Source organism: Aptenodytes patagonicus, chromosome 3 (genome assembly GCF_965638725.1).
Source record: "Aptenodytes patagonicus chromosome 3, bAptPat1.pri.cur, whole genome shotgun sequence".
NCBI lineage: Eukaryota > Metazoa > Chordata > Aves > Sphenisciformes > Spheniscidae > Aptenodytes > Aptenodytes patagonicus.
The window spans coordinates 97,249,946-97,264,984 of record NC_134951.1 but is presented as its reverse complement, the minus strand read 5'-3'; the positions used below and the strand labels follow the sequence as shown (position 1 = coordinate 97,264,984).

At 39.2% G+C, this 15,039-nt stretch overlaps 1 protein-coding gene across 1 annotated transcript in view; it reads left to right on the top strand.

Annotated features, from left to right (window-relative positions):
* The first annotated feature begins 2,308 nt into the window (after positions 1–2,308).
* Positions 2,309–15,039, top strand: part of BTBD9 (BTB domain containing 9) — a 144,770-nt gene continuing 132,039 nt past the window's right edge. Inside the window, exons 1-5 of the mRNA XM_076334375.1 lie at positions 2,309–2,338; positions 4,317–4,483; positions 10,119–10,329; positions 11,423–11,786; positions 13,414–13,678. Of these exons, the coding sequence (XP_076190490.1) occupies positions 4,402–4,483; positions 10,119–10,329; positions 11,423–11,786; positions 13,414–13,678 (922 nt within the window). The 5' untranslated portion in view covers positions 2,309–2,338; positions 4,317–4,401. The remainder of the gene's footprint in view (positions 2,339–4,316; positions 4,484–10,118; positions 10,330–11,422; positions 11,787–13,413; positions 13,679–15,039) is intronic.

Here is a 15,039-nt window from a genome sequence, read left to right as displayed (position 1 = left end):
CAATACAGTTACTACTGTTTGGAGTGAGATCTCCTGAGTAAGTGAGCTGTCACCACATGATTTCACAGTCGTCTTCCTCCCAAATGTGGGGCTTTTGACATTGCACCCCCTGTTCCAAGCAGGCTAATTCAGCTTAATAAAGTGGCAAGGATTTTCTTGATGCTGGGTTAGTTTTATGCCAAGCTTATTAAGCAGAAATGAGAGGCCAGTTCAGGACTCCTTAGAATGAGTAAATAAAGCTGTTCTTTTTAGCAGAAAGTTAGGTTGGCTCAGCTGACTCATGAAACCTCGCCCTACTTTAAAAAAGGTACACAATATTGCAGAATACCTTACAGCAGCAACTAAGAGAACTCTTAATTTGAAGACTATTGTAGTGTAACTTTAGTACATTATCTTCTGAATAGTGCCAAGAAGGATGAGAACTACAGCAATGAGGAAAGCACTCAGCTGATTGCAGCTTACGCAGGTTTTGATGGCTAAACTGTGTTTTTCATATACATCCCTTCTGCTGCTGGTGTTCTGAAATAGGAACTTAAAATGAAGTAAAACTCAACTGAAGCACAAGTGCTAACTGCAGTTCCTTACCATTCAGAATCTCACACTAGATTGTGTGAGTAGAAAAATAATTTAGACTAGTAGTAGTGTAAGTGAAGTTGTCTAAAACTGTTTTATTTCAGTCAACACAGATATATCATCTAAAGCTTTATGACCAAGGCGTTGGCAAGGAAAATCTCAAAATTTTACAAGCATGGAACTTGATGGTTCATATTTTATCGACATACAGTGTTTCATTCAGACTTGTTTCACGACACTTCAAAGTACAGGTGTGACTAGAAAACCTGTTGACCCAATTATATGGAATCCAGTAATTAAAACCGGGATAGTTCGTAAATCAGACAAGTAAGTCAAAAGGTGTGCATAGGTAGTTCAGTGGATAACTACGTGAGGAGGAGCAGGCTGTGTTGAAGGTTCTCTGCTTAGTACTCAAAAGTTACTCTAAGCATGTTTGCTAATCTTGGAATGACCTTTTTTTTTATTTTATGTGCTTGACAAAGCATAGACAATGTGATAGATGATGAGGTAATAAAGAGGAAACTAGTAAAAAACCACTGGCATCTACAAACTCGTTACAGCAATATCATGAAGTGGGCAAGGTGTGGTTTCTTTACAAAAAAAGAAGTTACTGCTGCTTGCCATACTGAGAACTAATTGAAACCATTATTCTCGGTTATGAAGTCCAAGAATAAGCTACTAAAGACAATCATTTAATGATTCCTTTAACCTTAAAGATTTTAGATGTAAAAACTTTTGAAATTATTTAATGTTCTGATTACAGACAACATTGTTTTTACTTCTTCCAAGGTAACACTTCTGCTAAATAAAGCGTGGAATTAAATAGCACGTAGCGCTCTGCCACTTGGAGGGCCTAAGTTCAGCTTAACGCAGCAGAGTAGAAATTAATGTAGTGGTCACGTAGAGGCAAGTCCACGTTCTCCTTACAGAGGGGGAAGAGGTCCTCATGACTCAGGAAAGCAGAATACAGGCGGATTGGCGAGAGACTGGCAAGCGCACTGTTACACTTCAGCAAAGGAAACGTGTATTTCGAATGTAGCCGAGTACCAGCAGATGAGAACGACGGGGAAGGTTATTGCTATTTTATAATGGCTGGGCGCTTAAACGTCCCCGTTGTCAGAACTAGTGCCCGGTTTCTGACAAACGCTGGCACCTGCTGACAGGCTGGCTGTCGCTCGCAGGCAGGATGCAGCCATGAAGGCTTCATGCAGCCCTACCTGGGACACTGCTATTTTAACGCTCGCGTAGAGACGCTCCACTGGGGCGGCAGCGGACGCATGGCTCTCCCTACTCACCGAGCGCCGGGGGCGCGCCCGGGGCGGCTCGCCGCCCCCGCCCTCCCGCTGAGGTGGGCCGAGGCGCGGCGCCGGCGGGCAGCCCGGCCTTCCGCCAGCCGGCCCCCCAGCTCCCCTGAGCGGGGGCAGCGGGAGGGCCGCCCGCTGCGGACGCGCCCGCGGACCCCCCCAGCCCTGCCGTGGGGGCTGAGCCCCAAGCGCTCTTCCCCCGGCCCAGCCCGGCCCGACGGGTGCCGCTCCGCCTCCGCTCCGTGGCCGGAAGAGGAAACCAGGCGCCGCGCGAACGGAACTACGGGAGGCCAAAGCGAGCCCACGCCGCCACCGGGACCCGCTCCCGCGCCCTTCCCGCGGGTGCTCGCCTACGTCAGCACGCAGGAGGACGGCTGCTGTTGCTAAGTGACGTCAGCGCGCCCGTTGACGTAGCGACGGCGGCGGGGCAGGGGGTGGAGGCCTTGTCGTCGGCGGGGCCGGTGAGTCCCGGGGGAGGGTTGCGGTCGGGCGCGGCGGCCGCGTCGTCCCCCCCCCCCCCCGCGGAGCGGGTTCGTGACGACCGGGCGGCGGCTGCTGAGGCCTCCTCTGCAGGGGGCTCCGGCCCCTCGGCGGGCCGGCATGCTGCCGCCGGTGGCTCCCACCGGGCGCGGACAGGTCGTCCCGGGAGCGGGCGGCGGCGGGGCGGGCGCGGGCCGAGGAAGCGCCGCCGCCGGGAACGCGGGCCGCCCGCCCGCGGGAAGCAGCCGGGCTCATGAGGCGGTGAAGGGATTTCACTTGAAGGGCCTTTTTGCGGAGGCGAGGGAGGGGGGCGGCCGAGCGGGCGGGGGTCGCCTCCCGAGTCGGGAGGCGGCTTCTGGGGAGGCGGCGGCCCTGGCTTCCCCGGGCGCGACCTTGGGCGGACCGCTGGCTCCCGGCCGCCCTCTCTCCCGTCGGTGTGGGGCGCCTGCTTCACCTGCCTTCCCCTTTGCGCTTTGCAAGACCCTGTTGTGGCCTCTTTTTTTAATTTATTTTATTTTCATATTAGTTCAATATTTTGACACTTTGACAGTACACGCGATATTTTCACGGGTTCTTCTGCGGTCTTAGTACCTAACTACTCTTGCAAGTTACGCAGTGCTGTGATTCATTGAAACACTTTTGACTTGGAAGAAGCTGTCGTATTACCAGACTTTAAAAAAAAAAAAAACCACTTGATGTTAACTTGTTAGCAATCTGCCTGTAATCTTGCTTGCCCAGCAATGCTCTTTGCTCGCATTATTTTTAAAGCACAGCACACAGACCCCCTTCCCAAAGCCCTGTCATGGGGTCACTTAACTTTTTATGTGTTTTTAAGATTTAATTTGAGCCTACTCGCAATGCAGGTGTGTTTGGCATGTCTTCTGTTACAAATCTGTAAATCAGGTGCCTGAAGAATACTGTTCTGTTGGGGTCTGTTCACTCATTAAAAAAAAACCACCCCAACAAAAAAAACACAAGAATTTTCATAAATGGCTTTTGAATACATTTTGATAACACAAGCCAATTTGATAACATACATTACTTGTAGGAACAAATACTTACATATTACATGTTATTCTCCAAAACCAGGAGATCATCTTTGTCAAATACCTGTGTTCAATTTGCTGGATTAAGGTGTGGTTACTTTCCAGTTCATGAGAATACCTAAAAATATTTTTTTCTTCCTTCTCTTCCCTTGCTCCCTTAAACATATACTGTAAAGAAGATTAGAGTGTCTCTTATGAGAGAATTCCTAGATCAAGGTATCATCTGTTTAGCAAATTCAATACAGTTTATTTTTCCTGCTGGCAGGTATGATGGGAAGAATAATAATAAATTATACTTGTTGAGTGAGACTCATTATGTTGGTTATGTATTTCAAGAAATAAAGCCTCTATATTTCTGTATTTCCTCACCCTATAGTTTTGTTTTCTTTTCCTGTTTGTAAAATTAAAGGCTTGCATGGGAGAAAGATCTGCAACTGCCTGAAGTATTGTAAAGAAAACAACCACCAAAACCCAATCAAAACCCCCACAACCCTTAGCTAGGCAAGAACACTTAGAGAACTTTGGATGTGTAGGGAATAAAATGTGTGCGATACAGTTTGTATAGACCTGGTTTAATTAGGACACCCACATGGGAAAACGGTGTTCTCGGGGATTTTAATGCTGTAGCAAGAATATCAGGATGAAATTTTTGTGGCTTATAGTGAGCAAATGAACGGCAATATGTTACCATCTTTTTTTGATGGTTAAAAAAATGGTCAAATGATGATGGCTCAAAAAAAGAAATTCTAATGCTATGTTCTAATGTTATTAGAAGTTTTCCCATAGAATGGAGGGATTTTTTTTTAGAATTTATTTCCACAAAAATTTTAACTGAGAAATACGCATCTCTCACTTTTGCCGTAGGCTACATGCCCCCTGTTCCTGATGGTACATATTTCATGCATTGTTTCAGGAAATGGTACAGTTGTTGCTGTGCAGCTGGATGTTGCTGAATAGCATTTCTATGAGCTTGCTGTTCAATCTGTCTGTTGTTCAGAATGGCAAAGAACCCTAACTTTCAGGAAGTTGGTCATCTGCCTACAGGCTACGTCCACTGTAGATCTTCAGACAGCTTTATTGGTGAGTGGGCCAATGTATTTTCCTGAGATTTTAACTTAAGGGTTTAGGTGTACGCCATTTTAACCAGGTTGTATCAAGTGCATTAATACCTATTTTATATGTATGTTAATAAATAATCTGTATTTACTGTATTGTTCTTTGTACCTAGCTAAACTTATTCCTGCTCTTCTATCAGAGGAATACCTCTTGAGCAGAACGTAAAACAGTAGCACTACAGCACTTAAGTAATGGGAGTGTGTTTGCAGATGAGCAGTGCATAACTTTCTATATGCTTTAAGTCAAAACACTTTCGGTACTAATTGTTTAGAATGCTGTCATTGAATGGTGTGGTTATTTACCATTAACCAGAGTTAACATCTGCTTTTCTTTTAATCCTTTCGCAACAGAAGGGTTGGAGATGAGACTTAAAAGTTCTGTGAATTTAATTTACTTGGTCTTTCATATTCTATATGTATAAGTTCGTATTAGAACATGTATTTTTTTCCTTTTCTGTTACAATTTTCACTCATAGTCAACTTTTTTATTGTTATTTAGAAGTACAAAGGAGCTTCTGTAGCGAGGGTTCTGACAGAATCAAAGTATTTTCTTGAGTTATACTCTGCGTATGTTGAAATATTTACTAAAAAATTCCTATTTCCTGAGATGTTAGCTTATTGTACCAGAACTTAGGAGAACAAAATATTTTTGTATAAAAAGACATGCATATCCATTTAAAAAAACATATGGTTTGTAACAATGGTATGTTTATACAGTAGCCTTACTGTCACACCTACCATGTTCTGTGACTCTATGGTAATAGAAATTGTAATTAAAATAATATTTTGCTGAAATTTACTTAAGTATAGCAAAATATTTTATGAAGTAATGAATTACAAAAAATTGAAGTACTACTCAAATCCTTTCCAATCAACTGAGAACCAATTCCTATTTCTAGATAAAATGGCAGTGTAAGAGAATTATATTTAAGTAAATTTCCTTTGTGTAATTCTGACAAAATCTGTATTATCTTGATAGGTACAAACTAGATGATGAAGGAATTAAGTGTTTCAAGGGTATGAAATAATTTGCTCAGTGTTTATAATCCAGACTTATTTAATAAAACTTTTAATTCTAGCAATAGTCTGTTTACTTGCATTTATTTCTAAAGTTTCAATAGGGTTATCAGTTATGTAAACATTTTTCGCTCATTTTATATGAAAAAAAATTCCAAATTATTCATGAACAATTTCTTAAATTCCTTTTTCTGTGCCTGGTATAAAACCAACTCTTACATGTTTCATTGAAACAGCATTGCCTTTCAGAGGACTCTTTAGTCACTATAGTCATAGCCCAGGTGAGGGGGGGAAGTGACTTAGTACCAGTCTTTATTGCAGCTCTGGTTTGAGAGTTGTTTAGTAAAGATGTCATAGGGGTTTTGCTGTTGTTGCTTCATTTTCCAGATGACGTTTTTGTATGCCAGAACATGTTACAGATTACTTACTAAAAAGAAATATAGCAGGCTGAAAACCGTGGGGGTTTTGTTGTTGTTTTTCTAGCCATGACACATATTGTGTAATACTGCATATTGCCTTATGTAATAAGTACGAGGCCGTGTTTTTCACGTGCTCACGGTTGAAGGTGGCCACCAAGAAGCGTGTCTTCTGGTGGGGTCTTGGACAGAAGTGATTTGTAGGCCTTCTGACTTAACAGATGCCTTTTGAGACAGTTTTAATGGCATCTCAAACTTGCTGAGAAGACTGTTTAGGTTTGTTTATTTCTGTGGCATGAACAAAGCTGCAGCAGCTGACTGCTGAAGCGGTTAATTAGCTCTGAATACCTCCTGGAAATAGGTTATGGTGCTGACAAGAGGCTAGTAAATGGCTTGGCCTTTTATTCTGAAGTTGGTTAAATGTTGTTCTTTGACCGCCAGGAAGACTAAACACCTGTATTCTCTGAAAGGGGTGACATCATTTGATGACAGAAGATGCCAGAGGGATCTTCAGGAAGGGTTTTGCCAAGCTCCCGGCAGCATCCATCTTTTTTTATCGTAAATAATACTTTGAGTTGCAACTAGAAAAATACATGTTTAGCTATACAGGGAAGTTGAGAGCTCATAGCAACTTGCCACAACTAAAGCAGTATATTACTTTTTACTTCCTCAGACAAGAAATGTGCAGATCCCTTCAAGAGTTGACTGAATTTGCACCGTTATTAATCCAGTCTGGGAAGATCTGAAGTCATGCATTATTTGGTTCTATATTTTGAAGGCAGGACTGCTCTCACTGCTGCTTTTTATGGAAAATCCACAACACAGATGAAACTTGCATTGGAAATGCATAGTAGTAAACAAATAAATGAGTTTGAGTGCTTCTTCAATATACTAGTGTTACCCACAGAAAGCATACAAGGCATGTACATAGTTTTCATAAAGTTGCCAGTTTCCAACACTTTGTGTCATTCAGGCATCTGAAAGGCTCCTCAGCTAGAGGCTTGTAGCCATCGTTTTGAGTCCTGTATTCCCCGTGATCAGAATGTTCTTCTTTGAAATTGGCAATTTAGAATAGTACATTGTACCAGCAATTTGGAGAGCGTTAAACATCCAAACAAATTTGTCTTGCAGCTTACACACAGGGATTTCTAAATTTCTACTTTCATCGCTTGCTGTAGTTCAGGGTCTTGATGTTCATAAGAACTGGCATCATCGGCTTATTAGCAAGTGTCCCCAGTTCAGACTTTGCCCTCTTCTATACCCTGATTCTTGTTTAGAGAGAGGTTTATGTACCCTTCAGAGGGAAGTGTGCTTTTGATTTTATATATTTATTTAACCTGAAATGGAAACAATTTTCCCTTGAACTTTTCATTCTCTTGGCACATGACAACATCCACAGCTACTGGAAGCAAAGTTATTGTGCAGCTGTTGGCATTCCCTTCTCTTTACCACTTTTACAGTCTCTCAGTTTTTATGCAGACAGTACCTGTTCTTATTTTTTAGAGATAAGAGTGGATCAAGGAAACAAAGAAGTAGTATGTAGAAAAAATGGAATTAAAAACAATTTTAAAACCAAAATGTGCCTGTACTTGTACATGTATGAAGTATCATAAATGAACTTCCCTAATTAATTAAAATTGGAACTAGCAGAAAAGAGATAGTACAGAGTTGCTTGATAATGTGCATGTAACTCGCATGTAGTTGGGTTGCCTGGCTGTGGTGAATGAAGATCAACAACAGCAACTATAGACTTCTAAGGTACAGAAGTCTTGAAGGAGTACTGAGGCTTGAGATTTGCAGCTGAGTAACAAATACATCCTTTTGTTTGCTCCTTTGGTGTAATAAAAGGTTTTATATTTTTAGGGTATTTCAATTTTACTATTGTCTATAAACTCTCAAATAATTATGTTGTGATAAATATTATTGCTAGTATAAGTAGATGCAACTGCACTGATGTGAGTTAAGTTAATCTTGCTTGATACAAAGTAAATGTTACTGGAAGTGTGTGTTGTGTAAATCTGTTCAGTGCAGAGTTGTCTTAGCTAATTGTAAATTAACCAGTGCGAATGGAAGAAACGGTCTGTTATTATGAAAAAACATAAAAATAAGTTTACTCTCATGTCAGGATAGAAGAATGACTGTACAGTATTCTGTGTTCCCATGGTTAGGCTGCCTCCAGTATCTCAGCCAGTATTGCTGGTTTCACTCTGTAATGGCTACAAGGGCACACAGCTTCCAGTTCAAGTAGCAGAGACAGCCTGAGAAAAGCTGGGGGTTTGTTCCCATTTGTGCTGTGATCTGTATTATCAGTTTAGTATGCTGTATTTTTCTCAAATCTTATTTTCTATTTCTATCACTTTTTCTAGTTTTGTTTTAAGTTCCATGGGACTGTGTTTCTACAGTATCTTCATTTTGGGTTAAGTGTTTCCAGGTGTTACAGAAGTGCAAATAATATTTAACCCCAGCTGCATGTGTTTTCTTTGTTGAGGTAGAAATGACTGGAAACAGATGCGTATTTTCTCATAATACTTTAAAAATATAGCTTAAAAATGCATTTATGTCATGAATATTTCACTTGAAAAATTAATGTGTTAGCTGTGTGCAGGGTATGTCCTTGTCCTGGTTTCAGCTGGGATAGAGTTAATTTTCTTCCTAGCAGCTGGTACAGTGCTGTGTTCTGGATTTAGTATGAGAATAATGCTGATAACACACTGATGTTTTAGTTGTTGCTAAGTAGCGCTTACACTAGTCAAGGACTTCTCAGTCGGTGGAGCATGGGAAGCTGAAAAGGCTGGAGGTGCACAAGAAGCTGGGAGGGGGCACAGCCAGGGCAGCTGACCCAAACTGGCCAAAGGGACATTCCATACCATGTGACGTCATGCTCAGTACATAAACTGGGGGAAAGCTGGCTGGAGGGGCCGCTGCTCGGGGACTGGCTGGGCATCGGTCGGCAGGTGGTGAGCAACTGCACTGTGCATCACTTGCTTTGTATATTCTTCTTATTACTATTATTATTATTATCAGGATTTTATTCTATTTCAATTATTAAACTGTTTTTATCTCAACCCATGAGTTTTCTCACTTTTCCGATTCTCTCCCCCATCCTACTGGGGTGGGGAGAGTGAGCGAGCAGCTGCATGGTGCTCAGTTGCCGGCTGAGGTTAAACCACGACAGGCCTCATTTTCCCGCTTCTTGTGGTACACCATCTTTCTTCAGCACTAAGTATGTGCCCATTTTGAAAAGTGGCTAGTCATTAAGAGTACAGAAGGTGTGTCTGAAAATATGGATGGTTATTATTTGAAACAGCCAACCTCTTTTTATTTAAAAGTAAACCGAAGTGTAACAATAGAAGCTGATTTAAGACCTAAATTCTCCCATGGGTGCTCTTGCCACTGAGACTACAGCAAGCCTCTGTTGCTGAAATAAACCAAAACCAACAAAACTAAAACCTCTTGTGAATTAAGAAGTAAGAAAATAATTCCATGGTAGATATGGCTAATGCATTAATCGATATTGTACATTAGTGGACAGTCTCCTACTGTTATGACTGAGAGGTATTAGGGGGTTTATTTTCTTACATATATGAGGGAACAAGAAGGCATCAAGAAAACTGAGTGGAAAGGCTAAGAAAATTGAATTGTACATTGTAAAGCTTTGCTCCTTGACAGACTTCATCTGTTATTTATTAAAAGTTATCCCGATTGTTTATTTTCACCCAGTTCTGGGAAGTTGATTGGAATTCTGCAAATACACTGATTTTAGTAGAGACTTGGGAGCTAAGACTATGCTTAATTGGTCAAATTATTTATTTCTTTATAATTTATGTGCATTTAATTCAGATAAATTTGCTTTCTAATGGTAACTTTAATTAAATTTGTTTAATTTTTAATTCCTTTTGTTGGAAGCTTTTTATTTAAAGTAAATGGATTGACAGAACAACAAGGTGACGGAATTCTCTGAAATATTTTCTGTCGGCTGGAATCGTTGATGCAAGCTACATCGAGTCCTGTTGTAAATGAACTTTAATAGAAAACCTCTTGGTTTCATTTTTCCTGTAATATATGGTAACTTACACTAGTCGCTTTTTTCGTAATCGCAGCTTGTTCTTTGCCTTTTTTTAATATTTCTGCCCTTTATAATATTGGTTGTTTTCTTTTTCCCTTTAGGCTACCAATATCACCATCCCTCCAAGATGAGTAACAGCCATCCGCTTCGTCCTTACACAGCTGTGGGTGAGATTGACCACGTTCACATTCTGTCAGAGCATATTGGTGCTCTAATGAATGGGGAAGAATATAGTGATGTTACCTTTATTGTAGAAAAGAAACGTTTTCCGGCACACAGAGTGATCCTGGCTGCTAGGTGCCATTATTTCAGGTGAAGTATAGCTTTTTGTCAGGCTCACGGGAAATTTTCATGCAGATAAGATAAACAGTGTTTCTCTATGAACTTTTCAGGGTGTAATCATCTGTCCCATGAGTGTGACCTTTTCTGTGTGAATGTTTCCCAGCACATCAAATCATTGTGTCCAAATATAAAAAGATAAATACCATGTCATGATGTTATTCTTTTGACCTTCATTAAATTGGATTTTGAAGGTAGTTTCACAAGTTCAAGAGAAAGATAACTTCAGAACAGAAAAGTTCTGCTGTAAAATTGTTTTGATTTCTCAGAGTATGGATGGTGTGCTTCTGTGGAATATACTCAGTTAGAAAGTTTAATTTTGGCGCATTGGAATTGACTATTTTTAAAGAGGTCTGGCTGATACAGGTTAGAATATGTATTTTCAAACTAGGAATAATACTAATTCAGCTTTTTTAAGAGCTGGGCATTTTTCACTCTAAATGTAATTAATAGAACTTCCTGATAATCTTCTTCCAGTTAATTTTGTCAGAGGGATAAGCTAATAGCTAAATTGAAGTGTGAATGCAATTGTGTTCAAACTGTCTATCGTATTTTAAAAAATAATTGTGAGTACTTAGATTTTTTTTTTTTCAAGATTCAGGATTTCATCGGAGTTGCTGTTTGCTTGGTTTAGAGTAAGGAATAGAGGATCAGGAATCCTGAGATTTGCTAATCTGCCACTGCTATTGTAGTGACAAACTATTTGTTTCACTTGCTTTCTGAAAATTTTTCTTTTTTTTCTTACTGATAACACTATATTTAAAAAAAAAAAAAGGTATGAGAAATATCTCAACTTCTGCTTCGCAAGCTATTGTTCAAAGTGGAGATGGAGCAATTGTTGTGTAGGATAAAAACATGATGCATGAGCATATTATTCTTGTGCAGCTGCTTTCAGAGCAGAGCTGCACTTTAAATGCCAAGTATAAGAGTTTTTCTTTTGTAGATTCTTAAACCGTATCCCCTTTGTATTCCCCTTGCTGTAGAGAGTCATTTATTCCTTTCTCTTTCTACTTTTTGCCTGGTTTTTATCAGGATATAAATTTCTCAAATTTTATCTTCCTTATAGAGCATTATTGTATGGCGGAATGAGAGAATCTCAGCCTGAAGCAGAAATTCCTCTTCAGGACACCACTGCAGAAGCATTTACCATGCTGTTGAAATATATTTACACTGGTCGTGCTACACTACGAGATGAGAAAGAGGAGGTTCTCCTAGACTTCCTAAGCCTAGCACATAAATATGGGTTCCCAGAACTGGAAGATTCCACGTCTGAGTATCTTTGCACAATACTTAATATTCAGAATGTCTGTATGACATTTGATGTTGCCAGTCTTTATTCCCTTCCCAAATTAACTTGTATGTGCTGTATGTTCATGGATAGAAATGCTCAAGAGGTGCTCTCCAGCGAAGGCTTCCTATCGCTTTCTAAGGTATATCTTTTGTTTGCACTTTTTTCCCCAGGAATGTTAATGTCAATCTGTATACATCTTCATCATAAAATACTAATGGGGGCACCAAATACAAGTTTATATGTTAGTTAACAGGTATCATTTTATACTAGTGAAACTGTGACAGTTGGAAACGTTCAAACTAAGCTGAACTGAAAATCCTGGTGATCTGTTCTGAATTTTTTAGGTATTTAATTTTGACCAGTCAGTATAGCTAAATATAGTAAATCTGATGGAGTACTCTAAAAGGTGGGAGCAGGCAATCTAATCTTAATTTGTCTTTTTTCATCTGTTCTTGAGATAATATAATTTGGCTTCTGAATGCTGCCTAGGGGATATAAAACAAAGATTTGAAGATAGCAGAAGATACTCCATTCTATTAATTTCTTGATATAGGCTGCCTCAGTGATGGGTGACTTTCTACTGTGTAAGCTAAAGCATTCTGGAGATTGCTGTGATTTGATGACAATTGCCGATTGTCATCATGTTCTGAAATTGCATAATATGGTGGTGTTGTAGGGTGGTTTGGGTTTTTTGTGTGTTGGTTTTGTTGTTGTTGTTAGATGCATGAATATTTGTGCCTGAGTCAGGCTGTTCTATGACATTGAAATTTTCCACTTACTCTGGGGTGGTCTTTGAGCTGGACATAATAGTGATAGAGTGTTTTCAAGTGATGTTCACATGAAGCATCTTGAATGAATGATGGTTTAATTATTTTTTCTTAAAAAGTGTTTTTAGTGGAAAAGCTGTGATGGAAGCTGTGAAAAGCTATTCCTTGAATAAGTACAAGACACTCTGCTCCGCTGACTAACTTACTAGTTGTGTAGGGGAAAAAATGTTTTTTTCTCTCTGCTGTACTCTGTCATGCGCAGTTTGTTAAATCTGAGCTCTGAGAGCATATTATTAATAAAGAAGTTGGCAAACGTCATTCATCATGAAGCGCATACTTTATGACATCTTCGGCATGGCCAATTCTGTTATGTGAGAGATTTATCCTTTTCTTAGGCAAACTCCTAAGTATTCTGCTAGCTAAGTGAAAACCAAAAAGTTGTTCAATTCTTTTTGTTCTCATTTTGCATGAGTGGGTTTTCTGCATGAATAAGAGCCACTGAAGTTTTTACCTGCTGATTCTAAGTTGGTACCAAAAGAGAGAGAGAAAGGGGGGGGGAATCCCAAATAGTTAGAAATGGCTTAAAAAGGTGGTTCCAAGCCACACTTTATTTTTCTCATCAGTGTTCTTATACCAGCTTAAGTTTAAAGGAATGCTTTGAACTGTACTACCAAATTCCCAAATCACTTCTTATATTCCAAAGTAAATTTGAAGTACTAGCTGGAATTAAGTTGATTTGAATAGTTCTCCACATTTCAATTCTGACTTATTTCTCCTAGTGGATTTGTAATATTACCTGTTATTTACATGATGGATTCTATAATTTTTGCATAAGTAACTAAAATAAGCTACAGTTTCAGGTAGTCACTTCTTTGGAGATTATTTTTAATAACTACAAGTTAAAATACCCATTAATTTTTGCCTTATTTTAATTTCCTTTTTTTTTCTTTAAAAAAAAAAATTGTTTATTTGGGGTTTTCTTTTGTTTTTCTTTTCCAGGATGCTCTTCTAAGTATTGTACTGAGGGACTCATTTGCAGCTCCTGAGAAGGACATTTTCCAAGCTTTGATGAATTGGTGTAAACATAACCCCAAGGAAAACCATGCTGAAATCATGCAAGCAGTACGTTTGCCACTAATGAGTCTAACAGAACTACTAAATGTTGTAAGACCTTCTGGATTGTTGTCACCTGATGCCATCCTAGATGCCATTAAGATTCGTTCTGAGAGTCGGGACATGGACCTCAACTACAGGGGCATGTTAAGTAAGCATCAGGTTTTTGTTTGTGTTTTTCTCATTTAGTGACTATAGTTGTCTGGAGGATATGGTTAATTTGTGCTTTGAGGTTTTTATCTATTATTATGTGTTTTAAAAGGCTTACGTAATGAAATACCTTGTTACGTACTGTTCTTGCCATTTCTATTCCTCAAATAATATTAGTCAACATATTTTCTTGTTTTGCGTCTCAGATATTGCTCAAACATGAATGTTGTAATAAGAGTGAATTTTCCTAGAGGAAGTGCTGTTCTAATAGAAAAAGTTTTGCAAAAACATTAAAAATAAAAATGCATTGGCTGTGGGATATATGCTATTTAAATGGTTTTATGTTGATGGTGACTTGTTTTCTACTTGATGAAGATTTTCATCTTTTCTCTACTACTTTTGATTTTTCTCTTACTCTTTACATGCTTGCCCAAATAGTATAAACAAGTCTTCCAAAATTGTATTAATGGAAGCCTAAAAAGTGTGAGAAGCCTTTTGTTTGACTTTGTCTGTGCTCTCTGTTAATTAAACAAGAATATCTAACACTGAGCTTTAGAAAGATATTGTTAGTTTGCTATCTAATGTGTGATTGATTTATAGAGAGTATTTGTCCCACAGCAAAGAATAAAGTTAAATGTTCTTTGAGAGCCTGCACTGTAGTCTGTCAGTCATGCGTGATGAGCCCTGAAAATAGCTGCTTCCTCAGAACTGCATCTCCCCTTTGTTCTCTCTTAGCAGTTACAGATATTAATGTTTAAACGTATGAGTTTAATATTAGGATATCATACAGTCTTATCATGCAAGACATTCTGTTGACAGTGCAGTAGATAAATTTGAAAAAGTTAAATGGTGTTTTCTGACTTCTTTTTCTGCATATTTACGTCTCAATAATAATATGCTCCTAATCTCAAAATTTCTAGCTTTGTCAAAATCACAGCTTTTTAGAGAATTGAATTTCTGTGTTGTTTTAGTACTAGTTCAGGCTCTTGGGATTTTTTCTGTTTGTGGAAACATTGACGACCACTTGCCATGTCATAGTTGTGCATTTGACATTTTCATGTAGTAGTACTACAATACAGTTAAAATTTTATCACTTCAAATTCTGTTCTTTAAATGTTAAACTTAACATCCTGTTAAAATTCATACTTCTCTTGCCAACCTGCCTGAAGAGTTCAGGGGCAGCTTTTCATCATTTAGCTTTCAGATCGTGTTTTATAGGGTCTCTCCTCAAACAAGACTGTTAACAATGTCTTTTTAGTAGGGTGGTTCATCAATGTATTGTTTTGTAGTTGGACTTAGGGATCATTATTCCCAGTTATCTTGATGGAAGATCTGTTCCTGGGATGTAACAGGTTTATTACT